At 36.2% G+C, this 24,851-nt stretch overlaps 3 protein-coding genes, 1 long non-coding RNA gene and 1 pseudogene across 7 annotated transcripts; 3 read left to right on the top strand and 2 right to left on the bottom strand.

Moving 5' to 3' along the window:
* The first annotated feature begins 2,569 nt into the window (after window positions 1–2,569).
* LOC130747591 (uncharacterized) lies at window positions 2,570–4,847 on the top strand. 3 transcript variants are annotated; one of them, XR_009022431.1, is made up of 3 exons: window positions 2,570–2,732; window positions 2,851–2,956; window positions 4,391–4,847. It is a non-coding gene; the product is annotated as an uncharacterized LOC130747591 (long non-coding RNA). The 3 variants fall into 3 exon arrangements; XR_009022430.1 differs by having other exon boundaries at window positions 4,406–4,847; XR_009022432.1 differs by having other exon boundaries at window positions 4,473–4,847.
* A 222-nt stretch (window positions 4,848–5,069) lies between these two features.
* On the top strand, window positions 5,070–5,791 carry LOC130745049 (uncharacterized; annotated as a pseudogene).
* A 2,235-nt stretch (window positions 5,792–8,026) lies between these two features.
* On the bottom strand, window positions 8,027–10,072 carry LOC130747593 (ubiquitin-conjugating enzyme E2 28-like). 2 transcript variants are annotated; one of them, XR_009022433.1, is made up of 5 exons: window positions 9,686–10,072; window positions 9,375–9,502; window positions 8,930–9,034; window positions 8,295–8,499; window positions 8,027–8,210 (listed from the first exon to the last, which is right to left on the bottom strand). XR_009022433.1 is itself a non-coding variant. In XM_057600568.1 (4 exons), exons 1-4 carry the CDS (start codon window positions 9,753–9,755, stop codon window positions 8,356–8,358), a joined length of 447 nt encoding a protein of 148 aa, XP_057456551.1. In that variant the 5' UTR covers window positions 9,756–10,072; the 3' UTR covers window positions 8,027–8,355. The 2 variants fall into 2 exon arrangements, 1 of the variants encoding a protein (XP_057456551.1); XM_057600568.1 differs by having other exon boundaries at window positions 8,027–8,499.
* Window positions 10,073–10,982: 910 nt separating this feature from the next.
* Window positions 10,983–14,285, bottom strand: LOC130747592 (rac-like GTP-binding protein RAC1). The gene is made up of 7 exons (XM_057600567.1): window positions 14,036–14,285; window positions 13,178–13,265; window positions 12,975–13,084; window positions 12,833–12,896; window positions 11,820–11,884; window positions 11,603–11,668; window positions 10,983–11,515 (listed from the first exon to the last, which is right to left on the bottom strand). Exons 1-7 carry the CDS (start codon window positions 14,132–14,134, stop codon window positions 11,414–11,416), a joined length of 594 nt encoding a protein of 197 aa, XP_057456550.1. The 5' UTR covers window positions 14,135–14,285; the 3' UTR covers window positions 10,983–11,413.
* A 4,548-nt stretch (window positions 14,286–18,833) lies between these two features.
* On the top strand, window positions 18,834–24,626 carry LOC130747594 (beta-galactosidase 13-like). Its single transcript, XM_057600569.1, has 18 exons — window positions 18,834–19,105; window positions 19,394–19,489; window positions 19,595–19,707; window positions 20,009–20,075; window positions 20,186–20,278; window positions 20,546–20,689; window positions 20,933–21,027; window positions 21,135–21,240; window positions 21,343–21,546; window positions 21,642–21,809; window positions 22,002–22,180; window positions 22,409–22,518; window positions 22,663–22,772; window positions 22,870–22,977; window positions 23,284–23,388; window positions 23,482–23,627; window positions 23,732–24,077; window positions 24,186–24,626. Exons 1-18 carry the CDS (start codon window positions 18,920–18,922, stop codon window positions 24,294–24,296), a joined length of 2,487 nt encoding a protein of 828 aa, XP_057456552.1. The 5' UTR covers window positions 18,834–18,919; the 3' UTR covers window positions 24,297–24,626.
* Window positions 24,627–24,851: the final 225 nt, after the last annotated feature.

Here is a 24,851-nt window from a genome sequence, read left to right on the forward strand (position 1 = left end):
TCCATACTCATAAGAAAGGAGGAGGACTGGTTGCTTTCAAGATTGATCTGGAAAAGGCGTACGATCGGGTGAATTGGGACTTTCTCCGAGCTACGCTGCATGATTTTGGGATCCCTCCCCAGTTGGTGGCGCTGATTATGTGGGGAGTCCAAGCTTCTAGTATCTCGGTTTTGTGGAATGGTTCCAAACTTGAGTCATTTGCTCCCCAAAGAGGCCTCAGGCAAGGTGATCCACTCTCACCATACTTGTTTGTTCTCTGCATGGAAAGATTGGCAATACAAATTCAGAGGTTGGTGGATCAAGGAAGATGGCACCCGATCCGTGTTACGAAGGAGGGAATCGGTATTTCTCACCTATTTTTTGCAGACGATGTACTGCTGTTCTGCCAAGCTAATAGGGAGCAAGTGCAGCTTATATCCGACACTCTCAATGCGTTTTGTGAAACTTCCGGTATGCGAGTGAATTTAGATAAATCCCGCATGTTTTGCTCGACTAATGTAGATAGAGGACAGCAACAACTTCTCTCTTCCATCTCTGGTATGAGTAGAGCTAGTAACCTTGGTAAATATTTAGGGGTTCCCTTGCTCAAGGGGCGCGTCACGAGGGCTCAGTTTGCTCCCATCATCGACAAAGTGAACTCGAGGCTGGCATCATGGAAAGGGAAGTTACTTAATAAAGCAGGAAGGTTGTGTTTGGCAAAATCTGTTCTGTCTTCGTTACCCATGTATACTATGCAAGCCCTTTGGCTCCCTGACGCGGTGTGCAATCATGTGGATAGGATGGTTCGTAACTGTCTTTGGTCCAAGGGAGATAGTACTCGGAGCTGGAACCTTGTCGCATGGAATGATATTACGCAAGCACGGGACAAGGGAGGACTGGGCCTTAGGTGTGCACGGCAGAATAACCAAGCTTTGCTGGGGAAAATGGTGCAGAGTCTTGTTCAGGAGGAGGATTCCCTATGGGTGAAGGTTATGGCAGAAAGGTACCTGAAAGGGGACTCGATATTGCTTGCCAAACATAAAGTGGTGAGTCTTACGTGTGGAGGGGCATTCTCAGGGCTCGAGACGCGGTGGCACCTGGATTCAAACCACGATTAGGGGCGGGTGAATCCTCCCTCTGGTACACTAACTGGTTGGGAACAGGACCGATAGCACAGCGGATCCCGTTTGTTCATATTACGGATACGAATTTGCATGTGGCGGATCTATGGAACCATGGAACGTGGAATTTTAATCAGTTATATACTCAACTGCCAGGGGAGATCATACAAGAAATTACCAGTGTTGGTGTTCCGCTGCAGCCTGAGGGTCAGGACCGTCTCTTGTGGTGTAGGGAGAATGATGGTCGATACACACCAGCTTCTGCCTATGCGATGCTGACAGAGAACAATCATCCCACATCTCGTCTTTGGAAGCTTATATGGCGGTGCCGTGCTCCGGAGAAAGTTAGGTTCTTTCTTTGGTCTGCTTCACGGGAAGCCCTACCTACGAACCAGAGGAGACGACGATGCAATCTCACAGCAGATGAATCGTGTCCTCACTGTGGAGTGCTTGTGGAGGATGTTGAGCATATTCTCCGGCGTTGTTCGAAAGCCCAGGAGGTGTGGAACCACTTCCGAGCGGGTTTGCCAAGACTCCCAAGCACTATCAGCTTTCGAGCTTGGCTGGTTGGGCACCTTCAATATGAAGACCACGCAATGTCTTGTGCTGTACTATGGCTGCTGTGGCTTTGGCGAAACAACAAAATTTTTGAAAGCCAACCGTGGCCGCTAGCGGTGGTGCTGCGGAAGATTCAAGTGGCGGTAGTGGAATTCCAGAGGTGGGGGCGTCTGAGATTGGCTACAGGTCCTGAGATGCGTGAGGATGAGGACTTGGATGCGGGCACGGTTGAACTGTGCACGGATGGTAGTATGGATCTCGGAACTCAGGAGATTGGTGGAGGTGGTGTGCTGAGGGATAGGGACGGTCGTTGGTTGACAGGTTTTGCAACTTACTAGGGTGTTGGGGATGTGCTCTCAGCTGAGCTCCGAGCTCTCCATGACGGGCTAAAGACTGTGTGGGGATATGGCTACCGCAAGGTGGTATGTCGTTCTGATTGCATGGAACTCGTGGACGTGGTCATGGGATTGCAAGACGTGGATCAGTATTGGCAGCATGAGCTTATCCAGCAGGTTCGTGCTTTGATTCGTCGTGATTGGAAGGTCAAAGTTTGTCATATCGCTCGGGAGAAGAACATGGTTGCGGATGCCCTAGCTAAACTTGGCAACAGAATGCGATGTCAGCTGAAGGTTTGGCGTTTACCTCCGGCGGATCACTACAAGAAAATTGGCATTTAGCGACGGACATTCTGCGGCGGTTACGCATAAACCGCCGCAAAATGTAAACTTGAGGCGTTTTTTCAGGCGGTTAAGCAAGCCGCCGCAGTTTTCATACATTTTGCGGCGGGTTTTGTTTCAATTAGTGGCGGTTTGCTTGACATTTGTGGCGGTTATTTCAGGGGCGGTTCAACCAGGCGCCGCAGAATGATTAAATTAAATTAGAAAACCTAAAATTAAACCCCTCACCTAAAATTAAACCCCTCATCATCGCGTTTCACTCTCCTCTACCTCACTTCGCGTCTCAGCCTCTCTCTCAGATCGCGATTCCTTGACTCCATGGCTTGAACCTCTCTCAGCGATGGCGAACTCCATGGCTTGAACCTCTCTCAGCGATGGCGAACTCCATGGCTTGAAGGTAAGCACTTCGTCCTGGGTTTGGTTTCTTAGATTTCTTCCACTTCGATTTGATGGTTTGGTTTCTTCGATTTCTCACGATTTCAGGTTTGTGATTTGGATCTGTTTGTTTTGGTTAGGAATTAGGGCTCGAATTTATCTTGTTTTGGTAAAATCGAGTGGTTTCCTGGGTTTGGTTTCTTCGATTTCTTCCACTGTGCACGCTCTGCTTCAGATCCAAACAAGGTGAGCCCTCTCTGCTTCGATTTCTTCTATTCGTTCAAATTGAAGATGATTTTGATTTTGGATTTCGTTTTACTTTATTGTGTGATGTAACCCTGTTGTTGATTCTTTGAATAATTGGAGGATCTCTTGCTGCTAAAATTGACAAAGCTGGTGTGGTGTCTTACTGATTTTCATTTAATAGCTTGAGACTTGAAACTGTTTGATCCTTTGATTGGCAATTTTTCCTATTTCCAAGTTGTCATTTGATATGCAATGCATCCAAATTTCAATAGGATTTTTTAGTTTTATCCTGTCAAAAAATTGACATTGGGATTGAATGAGATTTTTTAGCTTTTCATTCTTCATTGGGATTGAATGAAAAGCTATATTAGTACATGCTATTTCTAAGTGTCTGATTTTGTGCCATGAGTTTTTGAATGAGATTGTGACATTGGGATTGAATGAGATTTTTTAGATTTTCTGAGTGTCTGATTTTGTGCCATGAGTTTTTGAAATGATTACAATAAATCCATTCAGTGATGTTAAATTTCATGACCTCCCTTCATGTGTATTTTAACTGGACCCTATGTAGTTTACTCTCTATGTCTTTAAGTTTCTGTAAGATTTCACTCTACATGAAGAGAGGCAGTTTGGATCGAGGCTCGGCAAGAGAGGAAAATTGACCCCATACTTGCAACAAAAGAGGTGTTGTTTCAAATTTTATTCGGTTAAGTGAATTCAAATGCAGATCATATAATGAGAGAATTCGAATAAAGACAAATTGGGTTCTTATATACTTGAATGCTTGGGCAATTAGTTCAATATATTAGTTCAATTAGTTCAAATTGGGCTCACTCACTGTCATGATCAAAAGGAAACAGATGAATAATTAGTCCATTTTTTTTATTTCATGGATTTTAATTACTATTGTTTTTTTTAATTTCCCTAGTCTAATTTTATGACAGTGACACAATGACTATTGAAACTATATGATGGAAGGAAATGGAGAGGGTAGGGGAAGTTGTAGGGTGAATAGCGGTGAGCTGAGTAGTTTATTATTAGAGGATGAAGGCCATGGGGTGGGGAAGAGTAGATTTTTCCACTAGCAGGTTCAAACCCTGCTTCTCAAGGATGCCTCACCCACTCTTTTACCACTTGAGCTATCTAGAGGGGGACTAATCAAATTTCATTATCTAAATAGAAGAACTGAAAATCAATTGGCTTGAAAGTGGCTTTAGTTATGCAGACTTGTATTGCATCACATTACGGAATTCTAGAATGAGCATGATTTCTGTTTAGTTTTCTTTTCATACTTGAAGTAATCATTGTTATTGTATTTCATTCTATATATGCAAGCACACATGTTCCTGGAAGCCTATTGTTAGTATTTTGTTTGGTTTTGGTGTGGTAATTTTCAATGTTACATGTGCTCGTGTCAATTGATATTTTCTGAAGCTTCATTGTTTTTAGTTTGCGTTTGGCTTGGCCGTGCTGCTGGTGTCTCATATTATGCTCAATATTATGGTTCTATCTCCAGAAAAGCTATTATTATAGGCCACGTATTGATGTCATATACAAAGTGTTGGTGTATACCTATTCATGTAAAGCCAAGGGACCTATATGACATGGGTGGGGAAGATGAGGAGATCATGGCGTCTAATGAGACCTATCCATCACAAGATTTGGAGCAATTATTTCCTGATGATGATACTGAGAATATACAATTGGCTAGAGATGTTATGGATGATGATCCTTCAACTTGATGCCTATGAACATGATCTGACTTGTATTTAATTTCAGTTGTTAATGTAATTCAGTTCCATTTGATGTCTATGAACATGATCTGACTTGTTTTATGTGAATGTTGACTCTTGCTTGAGTTTTAATGTAATTCATACTCTTGCTTGTTTCATTCCTAAGTGCAGTTAAACTTGCATTTTTTTGATCAGTTACTACCAACTTATGTTCTCTGATTTGTTATCAAGATAGCTGAATGTAATTAGTTACATGAAAATGTCTCATTATTTGAATCATGCATTTCATGTTAAACTTTAACTCATGCCTCTTGAATCATGCATTTAATTTCATCATTCCTAGTTGTTTCGAAGATTACTAACATCTTTGTTTTATAGGAATGGCTAAAAGAAAGAGGTTCGCTCCTAGAACTCTTTCTACACCAACACAAATTCAGGGTAATGCTTCTACCATTAGTGAAAGTGCATCCCATGCTTCAGCACATAGTGAGCCCGTAGTTCCTACTAGCTCATTCATCCCATCCATTAGTGTTGCATCACAAAGCCCCCAAACTGCTTTTATCATTTAGTAATTAAATTTGTCTTTTGAAGAGAAAATTCCTAGTCAATGATGGGCAGCATAAGAAGTGGATACTAAAAAATATTGGAAAAAAGTGGAGGGATAGTCGTGCGCGGTTGTTTGCTGAATGTTATAAACCTGCACTTGGAAAAGTGATGGCTCTTTTGTAAATGAAGAAGCAAAACAAAAGAGTGTGAGTATAGTTACAAGTTTCTATTTCCTTTGAAAATTTTATAACTATCAAATATGCTTTGTATGTTTGATTGCATGCACATGTTTAATTTTTTGTGTAGGATTTATTGGAGAAGGAACTTGAAAAGAATTGTTCTGAAGAGGCTGCCTATGTTAAAGTTTTTGGGAAAGATCGCTCAGGATACGTGAGAGGCATGGGCTTTGGTGTTTGTCCATCTCAAGTGTTGGAATCTGCTAGCAGCTCTAGTAGCTCGCAATTTGCTGGCATCACATTGGCTGAATGGAATGCCATGAAATCAGAATTGCAGGAGAGCAATGCGAAATTTCAAGCTTTAGAGGAACGAATGAATTCTTTCATGCAACAGTTTGGAGGTCAAGGGCCACCTAACCAGGTATTGAAGCTTTAGATTTCAAGTGTGTTCATCTTGTTTCAATGTTTCCCTAGCTCTTCACTGTTTTCTATTTCTCTTTCACTCTTATCTTTGTGACTGGACACTGGAAAAGTTGATCAATTTATGGTGATAATGCTAATGTGACCTTACTTCTACTTTGTAGAGTTAAGTACAAGTCCAATTTATAAGTAAAAATTTCCAAGATTGTTGTATGTGATGTTTACTTCAGATTGATTCAGACTATAAATTGAACTTGTACTAAGAAAGAGTTAAAGTGATTGAGTATTGTTTATTTGAACTAGTAGTAATCTTTTTCTTTTCTTGGTTTTTACAGGTCAATTTGCCATGACTGAACCCTCCAAGGACATCCTACTTCTATTTTGTCATATTTAGTATTTGTATTAATCCCCTATCCACACTTATTATGTGATAAACACTTATTTTGTAAGTTGTACTTGATCATATTATACTTCTATATTGTAAGTTACTTTTTATGAATCCTTTAAATACATTTGGGTGGATGAAAGTGCTAGTACATTTGGCATATTTCCAAGGTGTTTGGAATTGGTTGATTTCTTTGCTACTGTTTATAAATATTATAAGCTTCATTTTATTTAAAGAGATCATTTTACAAAGATTATAAGCTCTATTTTATTTAAAGAGATCATATTATAAAAGATTATAAGCTTCATTTTATTTAAAAGAGATCATTTTATAAAGATTATAAGTTTTATTTTATTTAGTGATTAAATATATAATTTGACTTTTGAAAAAAATTGAAGAACTATTTTAAAACTCCCTGTAGCAAAAAAAACTCACTGTAGAACTTTGCGGCGGTTTCTAACCGCCGCAAAACAGAGGCGGAATGAATTCCAGGTTTTGCGGCGCTTTTAACCGCCGCTATATACTGCGGCGGTTATTCCAACGCTTGGATATAATCGCCGCAGAACGGCCCCCGACGCTCGTAACTGCGGCGCTCGAGGAAACGCCCCATTATACATTCCACGGCGGTTTTAACCGCCGCAAAATGCTTCCAAAAGCGCCGCAAAATGGCTTTTTTTTTATAGTGGATATCATGCCTCTGCTTTGTCAAGACGTCCTTTCCTAGTCTTGTTTGTTTTTCCGTATGTAACCAAAAAAAAAAAGTGGAACCTCTTTGACCAAAAAAAAAAATAAAGTGGAACCTCGATACACCACATATCATTTTAAATTTGAATTGGGTGTAATTCAGCTATGAAAGTTTTTTTTTTTGAAATTCAGTATGAAAGTTGACTTATGGGATGCAAATTGTTCAATTATGATTTTTACCTTCATAATAATTTTAGTCAGTATGAATATTTTTTTCATTTGGTTGTATGGTCACATGATATTACTTAACTCAAAATACAAATAAGGCTTAACTATAGTTTTAATCACTTATTGTAGTTAATATGTGATATTAGTCTCCTTAGTCCCGATAAAAAAAATTGAGTAAATTTAGACTCCCATTTATTAAGTGAAATTTTCACAAATTAATTTGATTACATCATTTTAAACCTTCTTCCACTAACAAAAAATTTGAATTTCACTTAAAATTAAAAATCCCTCTTTGATTATTTTTCATGCTTCTTATAAAATCCTTCACATTTTATTAAATTTACACTAAAACTAAGCCTAAAAATAATTTGTGAAGATAGTACGTTTAAAAGAAGATAGTGCCATGCCAAACTTTCTCCAAGCTTTATCATTTTCCCCATTTTTTATATTAGTGGGAATCAGGCAGTAGAAAAAAGGATATTGGATTGGTCTTGAAAAAAAAGGCAGTCCAGATGCATTAAAATTCCCGCAATGGGCAGGGTTTGGAAAGGATTATTCTGATAATTAAAAATATTTTGCTACATAATGATGGTAAAAATATTACTCATTGTAAAATTATTCAATAACTTTCCGTTGAAAAAAAAAATCAATGGGAAAGTGCAAATGGAGAGATAAGTATAAGTCTAAGGCAGAGAAGAGAGAAGCGGGGGAAGCCGAAACAACATGTAAAATAGTATATTTGATTTCACGTAAAAAACTTTTAGAATCACTTCTCCTTCACAAAAGCTACTAGACATGGCTTATTTTTATTACATATTCAGTTCTACTCCCAACATAGAATTCTATCGAGTTTTGTTAGGGATAGAATTAGAGATAGGGAAAGAAGAAGATAGAATCAGAGAAAGAATAAAGAGGGGTTCCATTACAGGATATCAATCACAACATAGCAAATACAAGGACTGACTCTGGTATATATACCCTCTCCCTAAATGATGTGTAACAAGTTTCCAAATAGAAAAGCTCCAAAAGAGAGTAGCATTTATTCATAGAGAGCATGCTCCAGTCCAATTACAAAGGTAAAGCTGTTGAGAACAAATCTTATATGTAAGTAAATTGTTCAGTATTGCCCTCATTTCAAGGCCTTAATATTAATAATACATTAATACCTTGTAAGTGCAAAAAAGGCAATTCCAGAAAGTATTGGAGGAGGCAAGAGTGCAGAGATTATTATCCCATTGCATACTTCTGGGTCCAGCTTCTAGCAGTGGACTCATACTTCACTTTGTCTGTCTTGCACATATGAGCAATTTCAGGCACCAAAGGGTCATCAGGATTTGGATCTGTTAGCAGAGAACATATAGAGAGAAGCACCTGCATCATCATTTTTTTCAATCAATCAGCATATAGATAAAGCAAAAAGAAACTGATCGCATCTAATCAGGATCCTTTCATGTTGAAACTTCACATGAGATTGTCATGTTGAATTTTTATGTTTGTTTTTATGTAATAAATAAGTGGAAGTGATAGACACAAAGGTTAAGTGACAATTAATTGTATGTGGCATGAGGGAAATGGATTATGTGCAGTTAATTTTTGCTGCAGTCATTAATTATAATTAAGGAATCTCAGTCATTGGATGAAAATCAGGCGACTAAGATTTTGAGAATATATTTTGCATATGATTTATTGAACTGAAATCGAAACCATCCGATCTCCACCCTACGCCTGAGGTCCCTTAACTGCAGGGACTGAATAAAAAATTGACCGCAGCCAAGCCAGAGAAGATTGTGATCCACATAACCTTGGATATGGTGAGAGCAGGGCTCCATTGTTCTTTGAGTATGTCCAAGCAAATATTGCCATTGCTATTGATGTTGGGATGGAATACCTTGGTCCTGAATGCAACCTGCAAAATAGTTTTTAATACTAGCCATCAATTAGATTCAGAGCTATAGTATATATTAGTAGCAACAACAACAATAACAACAAAAGTCTTATTTCACGAGGTGAAGTCGGCTATATGGATCACATGACCCATTTATGAAAGATATGACAATTATTTTGCTGCCGTAGACTTAACACAACCTTCGTCCTTACCCGAGCTTAGGAAACTACAAAAAATATATAATTGAAGACAACATATAGCAAAAGGTAGAGACTTTTTGCCTGTCCAGAATCACTTGCAAAGGAGTAGCTGAAATGAAGAAATTGGGTGTGAAAGTTCAGCAAAAGTTTTTTGTGCATACCTTGGGAGGTTTGAAGGGATAATCAGGAGGGAAATGAATGGTCACAAGGAAAACTCCACCAGAATAGGGGCAGTCATTTGGACCAATGATGGTTGCTTGCCAATGGAACATGTCCTCTCCCACAGGGCCTGAAATCAACCATAACAAGCATGTCACGAAGTGTGTTTGGATATCGGTTGAGTGCAATATGAATAGACTTTCATAACTTATAATTTTACCTCGAATTGAGAGGTAACATTCGTGTGTGCTTCATAAATAGTGTGGTTGGTTACAGACAATATGAAATGACACAATACAAATTTCTCTTTTACCTGCACTGCATGAAGTTGGTGGATCTCTCTGCAAGTCCTTGAGCTCCTTCAGTATTCTCTTGGATGCCATTTACTTGATTCTTTTCTTCTCAGAACGGTTCTTTTCTTCTCAGAATGGATTGGTAAGCCAAATAGTTAGAACACTACAAGAAACAAAACAGGTTGTAGGCATATTTAATGGAGCATACATATGGGTGGGGTTGGAGAAGTAAGATTGAAGAGAATCAAGTGTTTCTTCCACTTGTCGTTTTTGACCAATGGAAGTGGGAACAACATATATTCCTTATGGAAGGGGAAGACAAGATAATAAGAATCAATTAACTTTTAGAAATGGAGGGATTGATTGAATAAAGAATGTTTGCCATATGGTTTGTATTTGAGCCGCTTTCGTTGGAGATATGATTAGTCCTCCATGTGGTTCTACCATAGTACAACTGCCTCTTGTCCATCCAATTATTAGCGGGTTTGATTGTGCATCTTACACACAATCCAAAACACATTATTTCTTAAAAGTTATACATTACAGCTTGTGGTTCTCCATGATTTTCTGGTCAGATGTAGTTTATTGAAGTGAAACCAAATAGACACTAGCTGTATTTTTTTTTTTGGGTAAAAAATAGTTTGGGTCGGCTCAGCTCCGGCAATCACCGCAGATCAGCATGCTTCCAAGACCTCCACCGACATCAGATATCGAACACACAATTTTCTGAGAGGAAGTGGTATATTCTTAGTTCTTAACAATTGAGCCAACATGTGTTGGCACACTAGGTGTACGTCTCAATTGATTCTAAAACCGAAATTGATTAAAAAAAACTTGTATGAGTAGTTTCTGTATGCAAGAATTGATTCTGAGAAGAAAAAAAAATATCCAAATACAACTCTACTTGCCGCCACCTCTTGACAACTTCAAACCTTTCTCTTTCCTCCTTTTTGCCTTCAGGTACCACTTCCTTTGTGGCATGTAGCGATGCCAAAAACTAGATACCAAATTATTGGACGCCTAATAACAGCAACTCACGTCCAAAAAGAAGAAATGAGATCCACACTTTGCTCATCGACTTAGATAGTCCACACATTAGGTATCTGATAAAGTTACAAGAACAAAATGAGAAATTCGGTTGCTCAATGAATCGTTCAAAGTAATGTATATTCCCCATGAAGGCACAAAGTTGTTGACAGCTCCATGATATTCTTTCCTTTATTTAACAGCTGACTTTCCATTTTAAAATTAAGATTTGATGAGTGCTGCAATCATCATAAGATTTTATAGTAAAAACAATGCCAAAAGAACATTGGATAACAAGTTAGAACTTCAAGTACTATATGACCTTTCATCAAACCAAACTATATTCAATCTGTTAAGAAGCTAACATAATTAATTACATACACTTAGTTCACATTCAAAGCCAAATAAGAAGGCACTTCCTAGATTAGATTACAATGTAAATAGAACCATATCCACGGATGAAGATAGCCATTTAATAATCAATACAAGTAAACACCCTGAGAAACGCAATAAGTTATGCACGCCAAACATGTCGAAATAAAGACTCTATAGATCCTACAGCCAGAGATAGATAAACAGCTTGATGCTTATGAGTGAACTTTGATGTAGACAGTCAGACATGGTGATTGATTCCTTTTTTAGGTTGGAAATAGTATACGGCATAGAATGGCGAAGACTACCAGGAAATGGCTACAGTCATGTCATCCTCCAGGAAATGAAGTTCACAAAATGGAACAGGCCTTTTGTCCCTTTCTCTTAGTTTTCTTCTGCTTTGGGGGCTGGAGAACTACTTTGATGGCCGCATCGAAAACAGCCTTGACATTCTGCATTCAAAGGAGAATATATAGATGAGGACTCAAGAAATTCTTTAATCTTTCAAAAGTTTTAAGGATTTGAAGAAATATATGTACCTTCTGAGTCTTAGAACTACATTCAATGTAAACAGGAGCACCGATAAGTTTCCTCAGTTCCTCACCCTTCACAAAAGACAGTAAATCAGACCAATAACCTTTCAAGAAGCTGATGCTCAAATCATGAACAAATGAAGGCTAAAAGGCAAAAAACAATGAAGTAGAAAAGAAAAGAAAAAAACGAATTAAAGGTATCAAGGAAGAACTAGAAAAATACCTGTGCAGTGGTGATTGGCACCGCAGCAGGATGGTCTTGAAAGAACTGCTTATCATCCCGAAGATCTACAAGAGAAACATTTTGTTGTCATGAAATGCTCTAGTAAAAATATCATGAGAGCTTGATAATGGAACTGTCAAATGCATGCATTTAAAACCTATGAGTATGATGTGTATGAGGAAACACATTCAAAAAGCAGCTATGTAAAAACTATCAACAGATAACTTTCATCACAGAAGCTCTATTTTCGTTATAGACTACTAGAAATAGAAATTTTGGTGAGTCATAAAGCCAAGGAGTTATTATGTCAAGCACTGCCTCCATCAGAGCAAATAACTCATGGATTTTAGCTCCTCTAAAACGTAAGCTGCACTTTAGAGGTGCGCACATCCCCTAACCATTGATAGCAATGAACAGTGAAGAAGATTACAAGTCATATAAAGAATATCTCTGCTTACACTTTAGAGGAGCCAAATCCATTACTCATGTACTAAGTACTAGCACTGTTCAGTCATCTTAAACTTCATAAGCCAGACTTCTCAAGTTTTATCAAATATCAATAACCACACGTGCAGCACTAAAAATAGCTACTGCAATTGTCTTTCAAATTCATTGGTATATCTGAACCAATTATTGGTAAACGTCCTGATTGAGGTATATTGGAAGATAAGAAAGAACTTGATTCTCTCAATCTATACTGAATAACAAGCCATCAATGGCAAGATTTAACACCAGTGGCATCAGAATCTAGAACTTACGTGAAGACCATCTAATTAGAAGATTGGTATAATAAATAACTTCCCAACTTTAAACCAATGAGATATATAGTGTGAGTAAAAAACGGCAACGTAGTGCGAGTAAGAGATGGCAATTGACATCATCACCAAACAAAGAAACTTCACAATATCATGAAACCACTTTATGCTGAATGTTATCTACCACATAAGGAGCAAACCAACCAAATCAACAGTGTAAACATAGTTCGAGAAGGTAATGAAGGAAAAAAATCTAACCAAGTTTAGTTCCAATAAGAATAATTGGAACACCAGGAGCATAATGCCTCAGCTCAGGAATCCACTGGAAAAAAGAGAGGAGAAGTTTAGAGTAAAGTGAGACAAGCTGAAAATAAAAAGCATAATACTGAGCCGAGCTTACTTTCTTGGCAACATTCTCGTAGCTAGCCCTGCTTATGAGAGAAAAACAAAGCAGGAATACATCTGCTCCGCGATAGCTCAAGGGTCTTAATCTATTGTAATCTTCTTGGCCTGTTTCAAGAGTTGAAAACATCAAAACAATGACAAGACAAGACACTCCTCGCATGCAAGAAGAATGAGATATAACCAGGAAACTAAACTTACCAGCAGTATCCCACAACCCCAGATTCACAGTGCTCCCATCGACAACCACATTTGCACTGAAATTGTCAAAAACAGTCGGCACATAGTCCTGTTGCCAATTGATCACAAAGAAACAAAAGATGTCACAAATACTATCCCAAAGTTATTCTTGTCTGTAAGACAATTGTAAGTCAAACAGCACATAAACATACATAAACAAAATCCTTATCCCACTAAGTGAGGTCGGTTATATAAATCGCATGATTCATATTGAAGATACGACCAATTTTACATTGACTGCCGCAGACCTAACACAACCTTCCTCTTTTATTTCGGCTTATGACAGACTATGACACAACATAGGCGGAGTTTCAAGTCAAACAGCACATTCGGAATAGTTTCGAAGATTATCGTATCAATCCAAAAACAAGAAGGATCAAAGTCCTAATATCCTAGGACAGCATTTTGAGTAAAGCATCTTACAATGGAGGAATCATCTCAAATTCTCATAGTCAAAGTCAGCAAATTGAAAGACAGCATCTAAGAATTACAGATTCAATCATAAAAATCCCTCTTTTCCTCTTTCCACCCAATGAATTTCACACAGGCTAGTCTAAGAAGGGTATCTTTGATTGATAGAAAAATCCCAACTTTAATCTAATTTGAACAAAGTTTAGCATCAGAAACTCAAAATGAAAATTGGTTCAGGCAACAGAATCAACAAAACACAAGGAACCAAAATTACAAGCAAGCAAACCCATAGCTTACTCACATGCATTTCCAATTTTCCATCCCAATTCAAAACCCAGCAACATAAAAAAACAAGCTTTCTTTGTGTGAAGCAAAGAGCAATTGAATTTTGATCAGAGAAAGACTCACCGTAGGGAAAGTGTTGCTGGTGTAGGAGATAAGCATACAAGTTTTGCCGACCGCACCATCACCAACAGTGACACACTTGATGAACCTGGAAGCACTCATTTTTGTTCAGTTCTTCAGAACCCCAGTTGAAGTGTTGTCAATGATTCATGAAAGAATGCAACTTTGTGTTCAAGTTCGGAGCTTTGTGCATGATCAATTCAAGGGAGAAAGGGGTTAGCTTGGTGGTGGGGCTGATTGGTCCTGCTTGTTGTGGAGCCAGCTCTTGCCAGCTATTATTTATTTATTATTATGTTTATCTTATGTCACAATTTCACCTCTTATCTTTCAACCAAATTTTAATTTAATTTCTATATAATACTACATTATCTCATCTTAATCAATCAAAGATATTGAAGATAAATGTATTAGAAATTTTACAATTTATTATAAAAAAATCATATTGATCAACTGGGTTTGTAAGTGATAACAATTCATAATACCATACTAACACTTATTAAATCTTGATATGATCATCTCACTTTCAGTTTCACCCTATTCCCCTTTTTATAACCTTTCGAATAAATCATTAATTAATCATCAAACGTGTAGATCAATTAGCACGATGTTGTTATATCTTAAACAGATGTCATGAGTTGAGTTTTTGACAAATGCAACTACGCTAAATACTTAATATGAAGAATTTTGTCGTTCATAGTAATTCCACAGAATTCGAACAAAATTATCTTAGCGAAGACATATGCAGTTTAACAAAAAAAAATCACTAATATCATTATTTTTATTTAATTTACTAATATACACTTGATTTCCTTGATTATTTTTAAAATGATGGGAGATAATCATTGAACCTGAAAGATTTACGTCATTTTGATGAGACTCGTATTTCAAAGTGTTTTTTCCATTAAAAAAATTAATGTTTTGTTCTCACTTCTTATTCATCTCCACCCTGAATAAAAATGAATAGAAAAGAGATAAATGAGAAATATGATATTTAATGTGACAGAAAATGCAAATAAAGATAAAAAGAAAATTGTGTAGAAATAAGATAAGAAAGAAGGTGAGGTGTGAATGAATCATTACTGAAAAATTAAATCATAATCTTTGTTTTAAGATAATTGTAACCAGCCATTTTTTTACAAGGAAATTCGTAACCAGCCATTCGATGCTTTTACGAATTTTTCTCTCTCTTGCTTTAACAAAAATAAAGATATAATTGATAAAATTATTATTATTAGATGATGAATAAATATAAAAATCTTCCTGAAAATCAACACACTTACAAATGTAATGAAGCAAGTATTTATGCGTGTCATAAAGATTTCATTGCCGATGAGCCATGATGTATTGTAGAGGGCACCCATTATTGTCGATCGTGATATGCATTTAATGTCATATATGCTTCATTATTACTATATTTTAACTCTTTTCATAAAGCTTGATAAAATTAAAAGTTTTTTTTTTGAACAAGATATATAATGAAAAGCTGGTGCATATTTGTTTGGATAAATTGAAATTGGTCCAACGTGAATTTATCCTTTTATCAAACGCCCGTTGGGTAAAAGCAAAAAATCCTTCATTTTCCACTTGTTTGGATGTACACATTATTTTAAAAGCTACATATATTATAATGTCAAGTTTTCCCTGTTGTTTTTAATCGGTGATGCAGAAGGTAAAATTAAAGTTGTGTTTAAGAACGTAGGAAATTCGCATTCCTTAGAATTTTAAAGTTTGTTTCACATTGGTGACCATAAATTTCAGTTCCATGGCCACTTAGTTTTATATATGCCTTCATGGCTTAACTAATTACGTCTAAGACGTACTCTTGCTGAGATAATTAATCAAGGTTCTGATTCCACAATGGAGTTTTAAATTTAGAGCTTAGAATACTTGGCATTATAGGTGTGAAAGGGAAGAAATAGATAGGGATGGACAATGCATCTTCCATCAAATCCACATGGAAGAGTGAGACTGGTGTTAAAGAAAGCAACAACTCTCACCACAATTATGTCATAATTCACAACGGCTAAGGGAATGGACCACGCTTTTCCTTCATTAGGAAGGAACCATATGCATATGCCATGGTTACGTATGGACAGCATTTAGAGAACCATTAATTGAAACATAAAAAAAAACTCATTTAGATTTATGTTATGGTATAAGTATTTATAATAAATGTTTTTTCGGCTCTACAAGGCTACTAGGCCCAATATCATCAAAGGCGGCTCATTGAATCTACAGTTAATTAAGTGAACTTCATGTTGGTCGGTCAGCCGAGACGATCAGAAGCGAACTTCATCTCGTCCAACTTATAACCAAGCGGACTTAAGTTGGCATGCTCGTAATACCATAGAAGATCATATCCAGTAACTCAAGATTTTAGAAAGTGACTAAAGCGGGGGAAAGCCACTATGTGAAAGACTGAAAGTGAAATGATTCATGATCAAACCAACTTCTTTTGCAGCATGCATTGGCCCTTCATGGCTCATCAAACATGCTTAAATTTCAATTGGAATAATATCTAAAAACTTTTTTCACTCAACTAGCTAGCATCGAGTGTAAATTTCATTTATTTGCCATAAAATTGCTTAAAATGAATGGTTTGTTGAGCATGATGGCTAAAGAAAGTTGTAGTTGTTGTTGTTGTGGGGCTAGTGGTACTACCCTCCACCTAATGAGATTAGTTGTGTAGGATCTCATAGGCATGAACATCAGCAAATATGACATCTCACTTAACCATTGGGTGTGAACAGGTGGTTTCACTTTCAGGTCCATCTGCCACTGATTAAGCTAAACAACTTTTTGATTTATTTCAGTTCAAAGAGTAAGCTCAACCAACAAGTGATCACAGAGACAATTAGATTAATAAATTAAGAAAACTCAAGTCAATGGCTTTTTATTTTATTTTTGGTAAACAAGACATGGGAGGAATCTCTTGGAAATTTTAAACTGAATTCATACCTAAACCAATGTGAATCAACGGTCTACGACCTAATTTCATGCAACCACCAAGATATATTATATATTTTACTCTTATTTGAAAGTATTGTTTATTTGTACGGCATTGTTGCACCCATGAATAAAAGCAACCTAAAAACATGAATCTAGATATCAATATTGACCACGAGAATAAAGGCAAGTTAGAAAGAAAAAAAATAAGAGTTAGAGGGCATATAAATTGGGTATAGGAGGTGCATAGATCAATCCATGTAGGATGTAATTTATCTTTTCGATATAAAAAAATTATTATTATTATAATTATGTGATTTGGGTTTTGAATTTTTGTGACACTGCCAATTTTGATATGTCGGTGTCAACTTCTTGTCCAATTTTTACTAAAAATCTCTTGCTTATAAAAAAAACTATAAATCTCTTAGTCGATTAATATTTTATTATATTTTGTTCCACTAAATCATTAATTTTTCCTTTTCATTTAATTTATTTTATCATATCACAATCAGCAAAAGCCCTAACCTCTTATCCCTCCTCCTCTCCACTGCCTCCCTCAACTAACAACCCCAACCCTACTAAAAAACTCGAATAGATGAAATTTGCTAACGAGCAATTTGAGTTTCAAATTTTTATGACCCTAATAAAATTTATAACAATACAAATTTATTTTATACATTATTAAATGGACATATTACATTGACATTTTTTTTTTGAAATTATTACATTGACATTCACTTTTATTATACATTCAATAAACATATGGTTTGGTGGTTGTTTTAAAAAAAAAAAAAATAGCAGCAGTTAAAAACCGTAAATATATGTCAGATTGAATGTTTGTGGAAAGGTGAGTGAGTATTCAACTATTATCACCCATTATTAAATTATATTACCCAAATTTCTATTTTCACTTTATTTTTTTCAAAGAATCCAATTTTTTTTTATCATCCAATTTTTTTTTTATCAATCCAAATTCAAATATGACAAGATACCCGTGGCTTCTACCTGTTGGGCTTTATACCCAATCCATTTGTCCAAACCATAGAATACAGAAGATTTTTTTAGTATTGGGCGTCATTTATGTGGGCTTTTATACCAATTTTTTTGGCTCTTTATTCAGCAGCATGTTTTTCTATCGATCTTTGACGGATGTTGCCATAAATGATTGCTTGCCTCTCTAAAATCTGAATGATATTTTTTTTGAAACTCAAACTTGAACTCTCATCATTTTGACATTCTACTTTTTTTTTTAAAAAAAAACAACAAAAGTGAAAAATAATGTAGTAATCAGATAAAAAAAAATCATTTCTAATATTTATAGACAGCCAAATAATATATCTATCACACACATATCCAAATTTTCTTTCTATCTTTTTTTTATTACATCTCATCAAATATATTATATTTATCATTTCTTCCTTTTCTTTTCTTTTCTTTTCTTTTCTCTTCTCTTCTTTTACTCTCTTTCTAAGGTACAATTTTTTAATCTGTTTTTCCTTAGTCTGAAAATAAAAGAAAAAACACTAAAATATTCTTAAAATTTTCGCATTATTCACTAATTTTACTATAAAATAATATTTGACATCAATAATTTGTAAAACATTAGAAAAGAAAATCTCCAAGTTATTAGCATCAGAGAGATAGCAACAAAAGTCCTCATATTAGAGTTGACAGTAAGACAAAGAAATTAAGGAGAAAACTGACAGTAAAAAAAGGAGAAGACAGCACATAATCTCTTACACATTGAAACATTCACAACCAATGATTCCAAACAGAAATTCAAACCGGGAAACCGAGCTTTTCTCGAGTCCATATACACATGTCTTAGTTCCATCTAAGAAGGACAACCTCGTGTTGCTCTTGTAGCCTCACTTCATTAATGTATACCACTTTTCAATTTTTTTTCTCTGTTTTCAACCTCTGCACCAAATTGTATAGAACATGTTGATGTCAACTCTCAAACTTCTCTTCATCACCTTGCTTTCCATCATTGTTTCGTCGGCCATCATTGCCACCGCCGATGAGGCCAAGAACTCTGTAACTTATGATGGCAGGTCACTCATTATCAATGGAAAACCGGAGCTACTCTTCTCCGGTTCCATTCATTACCCGCGAAGCACCCCAGAGGTACCTTCTTTCTCAAGTAACATCATGCGTGTGCGCACTCATGTGTGTGAAAAAGAGATACCGGCCTGAATCGTATCATCTTCTGTGAAATGACCACTTGAGAGAATGTTTGAGCTTTCCAAAATATTTTTTTTGGAACATTTTGGACTTTCGAATTTTCTTTCAAGTGATCACCAAAATATCCAATTTTGTTGTGTACTATATCTAATTCATACTAATAATATTAATTGATCATTGCTACAATATAGCTAAGATAATGATTTTGTTATTCTTGTGTGTATGTTTCAGATGTGGCCTGATCTTCTTGACAAGGCAAAACATGGAGGTTTGAACGTGATCCAAACGTATGTGTTTTGGAACATTCATGAACCTGAGAAAGGCAGCGTATGTAAATTAATATTGGGACCAGATGCAAACTCTGATTATTTCTACTCCAATTTTAATAATCTATGTTTTATCTTGTAACTTTGGTTTGTTCCATTTTTGCAGTTAAAATTCGAAGACAACTATGATTTGGTAAAGTTCATCAAGCTCGTACAAGAGAAAGGAATGTATGTAACCCTCAGGGTTGGGCCTTTCATTCAAGCTGAATGGAATCACGGGTATGAGTTTTGCACAAATTAGAAAATATTGTACAACTGCATCAATATTTGCTGCCCAAATTCACACAAAGAAGTTCTGTTAACGCGTTTGGATGTGTGTTGAACACTCACTCTGAAACAATGTGATCAAAAAGCTACATATTGTTGCTTATGAATGAACTTGATTGCAAATGTGCGACCAAACACTCACTATTGAGCTTTGGTTACTTAGTGTTACTATTAGTTTTTCATCTTTTTTTGGATTATTTAATACCTTTCTCTCTTATAATATTCTGGTTTTCACAATGTTAATATATTTCAGAGGCCTTCCATATTGGCTAAGAGAGGTCCCTGACATCATATTCCGTTCTAACAATGAACCCTTTAAGGTAATCATCACTGTATTGTTCTCCACATATAACTAGTGAGCTTTAAGTTCATGAAAGTTAATATCTATAATTTAAGGTCACTGAAATGTGAAATGTTTTCCAATTTGCAGAATTACATGAAAAAATATGTATCAGCCATTATAGAAAAGATGAAAGAGGAGAAGCTCTTTGCTCCCCAAGGAGGCCCCATCATCTTGGCACAGGTTCTGATTTTCCACATCCTCACAAGTCTATCTGATATGTAATCATATGTAAACACAATTTAATTACTATGCACGAATAATCATCCAATTAGAATCCATCAATTTCTTGTGTCATAATTCAATTTGAATTTAAAAATATTTAAAATGAAAAATAGATAGATATAATTAGATAAATGTGTACAACTTTTTACCTTGTAATTGCATATCAATTAAATCCTATAAACACTCCTCACAACTTACAATTTTTTTTTTGTTTATATCCTGGAGATTGAGAATGAATACAACCATGTCCAACTTGCTTATGAAAAGGACGGGGATGATTATGTGCAATGGTCTGCAAATATGGCAGTGGCAATGGATATTGGAGTTCCATGGATCATGTGCAAGCAGAAGGATGCTCCTGATCCAGTGGTAAGTGCATATGAAGTTGTTTATCCAAGATTTTCCTACAATTCAGGTAATGCATTTTACCTCTAAGGCGACAATCAACAATGCTATATGGTACGAAGAAGAGTTACTAGAAATGTTGATGTGTCACCGCTAACTATGTTATTTGATAAAAAGTCATGGGGTAGTAGGTGATAATTACCTCTTCTTGTGTTTCGCATCGTAACATTAGTATTTTCCTGTAATAATTCTAACTTCATTTGGCAGATTAATGCATGCAATGGAAGGCACTGTGGTGATACCTTTACAGGCCCAAACAAACCATACAAGCCTTCCTTATGGACTGAAAACTGGACTGCACAGTGAGTATTCCCCTTCATCCTTGTAGTGAACATTTAAGAGTCTTTGACAAACAGGATTGGCAAACATATGATCACTAAGAACATTTGCTGGTAATTTGCAATTACAGGTATAGAGTTTTTGGAGATCCACCATCCCAAAGATCTGCTGAAGACATTGCCTTCTCAGTTGCCCGCTTCTTCTCTAAGAATGGGGCTTTGGTCAACTACTACATGGTAATAGAATGGTCTAATTTATCTCCAAACTTGATTTTGATGAAATTAATGGGTATAAAGTTATTGTGTTTCTTATTTAACTCATATGTGAAACTCTTGTAGTACCATGGAGGAACAAACTTTGGTAGAACAACCTCTGCATTTACAACAACTCGTTACTACGATGAAGCTCCTCTTGATGAGTTTGGTCTGCAGAGAGATCCAAAATGGAGTCACCTGAGGGATGCGCATAAGGCTGTGAGCCTATGTAAAAAGGCTCTTCTCACGGGAAAGCCTAGTTCCACAAAATTAAGCCGATATCATGAGGTAATTAACCACTTGACACACAATGTGAAGCACAGTAACCACAGAACCAAACACGCTAGTAGTTTATAAGGTGACAATATAAATTAACCATGCAGGTTATAGTGTATGAGAAAGAAGGAACTGATTTGTGTGCTGCTTTCATCACAAACAACCACACCAAAACAGCAAAAAGTATAAACTTCAAAGGCTCAAAATATTATTTGCCACCGCGTTCCATCAGCATCCTCCCTGATTGCAAGACTGTTGTGTTCAACACCCAAAATGTAATCACTTTTTTCCCTTATTACAAGAAAATAGCACACATTCTTGAGCTTTGAAGTCTTAAAATACATCTATATGTTATGCAATAGTACAGAAGAAGTAAATCAGGTGTACTATTGTATAGCATATAGATGTATTAAGTTCTTTGAGGTGGTTGCTAACTTTTTTTTCAATGCATCCACAATTTGGGGCAGATTGCTTCACAACATAATTCAAGAAACTTCGAGGAGTCAAAGGTTGCAAACAATCATAAGTGGGAGGTGTTTTCTGAGAGCATTCCAACCACCAAGGAATTGAAAACTGATAGTGAGGTTCCTGCAGAGCTTTACAGCTTGCTTAAAGACACCACTGACTATGGATGGTACACCACAAGGTGAGTTCTTCTTCCTGTGACTAACTGAGCATTTTCTTCTTTCATTTTGTGTCATACCACTACATGATATTGGTTATTTTATGCAAATGATATCTCTAAGACCTTGTGCATGTTTAGAAATCCATCTAAAATTGATTTTAAAGCCAGAATCCATTCTAGGCTGAATCTTCTACTAGCTTCTGGTGTGAAAATTGATTTTGAGGAAAAATACTGATATATTTACTGCAGCGTGGAATTAGGTCCAGAAGATTTGCCAAAGAAGAATGGTGTATCCCCGGTTCTTCGAATTATGAGTCTAGGACATACATTGCATGCCTTTGTAAATGGAGAATACATTGGTACGCAAGCAATCAGAATTTTGATTAGTGATTAGCCTTCTAAGAGGAAATAGGTCAAATCCAATGCACTTGGATTGATTCATGGCCTATTCTTTCTGATAAGATAGATGTTAATATTTATTTAATTGTCTTGATGGTCTTAAGGATGTGGTCATGGTAGCCATGAGGAGAAATCTTTTGAATTCCAGAAACCTGTAGAGCTAAAGGTTGGAGTTAACCAGCTAGCTGTGCTGGCTACCACAGTGGGACTCCCAGTAAGAGGCTCAAGTTTTTTCCTTCTTTCAAATTTGCAACACTTCTTTAAGTTTCAAGGACAATAGTAAAAAAAAAAATATCCCCTTAAATGTGCAGGATAGTGGAGCATACATGGAGCACAGGTATGCTGGGCCCAAGTCTATATTCATCATTGGTCTTAACTCTGGAAAAATTGATCTAAGTCTCAATGGTTGGGGTCATCAGGTATTAATTTGTCATTAACATAGGAAAAAAACATGAAAGATGGCATAGAATAACCATACTAGAAAAAATATGTGAAGAAAGCATGTATGAATCTGTGTTTTCATAATTGATTCTGAACAAAATTGTTTTGGTAAAATTGAGTTGAAGTAGAAGTGTTTAATGTTTGAATAAATTTATGATGAAAGTGATATTATAGTGATATTCTGAAACACAGTTGCAAAGTCTCAATGAGTTGAAAAAAGTTATATTGATTATATTAAACGCAGAACGAAAAACCAAACAAACTGAACAGTTTCTAATTTGCAGGTTGGTCTCAAAGGTGAGAAGAATAAAATTTTCACCGAGAAGGGATCAAAGAAAGTAGAATGGAAGGATGTCAAGGGACCTGGACCTGTTCTCTCATGGTACAAGGTAAGGGCTATTGATAACTTGTCTTATTTCTGAAAAGATTCAATCAAAAACCACCTTTTCAAATCTTCTATGATTCTGTATTCATTATTTCAGACAAATTTTGCAACCCCTGAGGGAAGGGATCCAGTTGCCATTAGGATGGAGGGTATGGGGAAGGGAATGGTTTGGATCAATGGTAAAAGCATTGGTCGTCATTGGATGAGTTACCTCTCTCCCCTTGGGAAGCCTACACAGTCAGAGTAAGTGTATCACTGAAAAAATGCAAGCAACTCAAGTTTTCCACTATCTTTATACTTTTCATTTTTCTTTTGTCCATTTTATATTTGGTACTTTTTTTTTCCAGATACCATATCCCAAGATCTTACCTCAATTCAAAAGACAACTTGCTTGTTGTGTTTGAGGAAGAGGTAGCTAGTCCAGAAAAGATTGCCATCCTAAATGTCAACAGAGATACAATATGTAGTTTCATTACAGAAAACCATCCCCCCAATGTAAAGTCATGGTCATATAAGAACAATAAATTTCAATCTGTGGTGGATAATCCAGCCCCAGAAGCTACACTCAAGTGTCCAAACAGAAAAACCATTAAGGCTGTGGAATTTGCAAGCTTTGGTGATCCTGAAGGTTACTGTGGAGAATTTACTATGGGAAAATGCAATGCACCTGACACACAGAAGATAGTTGAACAGGTATAGTTTTCATTTCCTTGCAAACTGAATTAACCAACTCTTGAAACTTATATGCTATGATAATATGAAGCATTGAAGCTGATAACAAATTTCTGTGACCTTGAGCAGACATGCTTAGGAAAAGAAGGTTGTTCAGTTCCATTGGACAAAGCAACCTCCCATGATGCTTGCCCAGATGTGACAAAGGCACTTGCAATCCAAGTGAAGTGTGGTTTTTAGAAACCTGTCTTAAGGTGAGGTAGAGTTGAGTGTCTAAGTTAGTGATTTGATTAGTAAAGTGGAATCCATATATGCTCAATTTTTTGTTAGTTTTTGTAGGAAATGGTGCCTGAAATTGTTTCCTTTACTTGACAAAAAATTTACTCATCCACTTTACTCATTCACTATGAGAATTCAATTTTGTTTTATATTGCAAAACAATTGCTCCTCGAATGATGAAGTCTCTTGCATTCCTTCCTGGCTCCTTAAAATGAAGCACTTCAGGATTGCAATTTTATAAATGTTCATTGGCTCAACGTCATTATTTATGATGTTTAATGAAGAATGAAACAGCATGACTGAATAAACAAACTATTTCAATTTTCTATATAAATAATGTAATTATTTAGGTAAATAGCCAAGTTGGTCCTTGAATGTGTCAGCCGCCTTCAAGTTGGTCTCTAAACTTTAAAAATCCATCACGCGGTCCTTGAATGTGGCAAATGTCATTCAAATTAGTCCCTGAGAGCAACTCCAACCCACAATTTCTTATTTGGTTTCTTAACACACTATTCG

This window comes from Lotus japonicus, chromosome 3, assembly GCF_012489685.1.
Source record: "Lotus japonicus ecotype B-129 chromosome 3, LjGifu_v1.2".
NCBI lineage: Eukaryota > Viridiplantae > Streptophyta > Magnoliopsida > Fabales > Fabaceae > Lotus > Lotus japonicus.

What these genes read in the sequence shown, in the direction of transcription:
- LOC130747593 (XM_057600568.1), bottom strand. Translation starts at nt 9,755, where the DNA reads ATGGCATCCAAGAGAATACTGAAGGAGCTCAAGGACTTGCAGAGAGAT. An exon ending in ACCAACTTCATGCAGTGCAG is followed by an intron (nt 9,503 to 9,685) that starts GTAAAAGAGAAA and finishes GGTTGATTTCAG; the next exon opens with GCCCTGTGGGAGAGGACATG. An exon ending in CTGCTCTCACCATATCCAAG is followed by an intron (nt 8,500 to 8,929) that starts GTTATGTGGATC and finishes ATGATGATGCAG; the next exon opens with GTGCTTCTCTCTATATGTTC.
- LOC130747592 (XM_057600567.1), bottom strand. Translation starts at nt 14,134, where the DNA reads ATGAGTGCTTCCAGGTTCATCAAGTGTGTCACTGTTGGTGATGGTGCG. An exon ending in GGGGTTGTGGGATACTGCTG is followed by an intron (nt 13,085 to 13,177) that starts GTAAGTTTAGTT and finishes CTCTTGAAACAG; the next exon opens with GCCAAGAAGATTACAATAGA. An exon ending in TCTTATTGGAACTAAACTTG is followed by an intron (nt 11,885 to 12,832) that starts GTTAGATTTTTT and finishes TTTCTCTTGTAG; the next exon opens with ATCTTCGGGATGATAAGCAG.
- LOC130747594 (XM_057600569.1), top strand. Translation starts at nt 18,920, where the DNA reads ATGTTGATGTCAACTCTCAAACTTCTCTTCATCACCTTGCTTTCCATC. An exon ending in CAAGCTGAATGGAATCACGG is followed by an intron (nt 19,708 to 20,008) that starts GTATGAGTTTTG and finishes AATATATTTCAG; the next exon opens with AGGCCTTCCATATTGGCTAA. An exon ending in GCCCCATCATCTTGGCACAG is followed by an intron (nt 20,279 to 20,545) that starts GTTCTGATTTTC and finishes TATATCCTGGAG; the next exon opens with ATTGAGAATGAATACAACCA.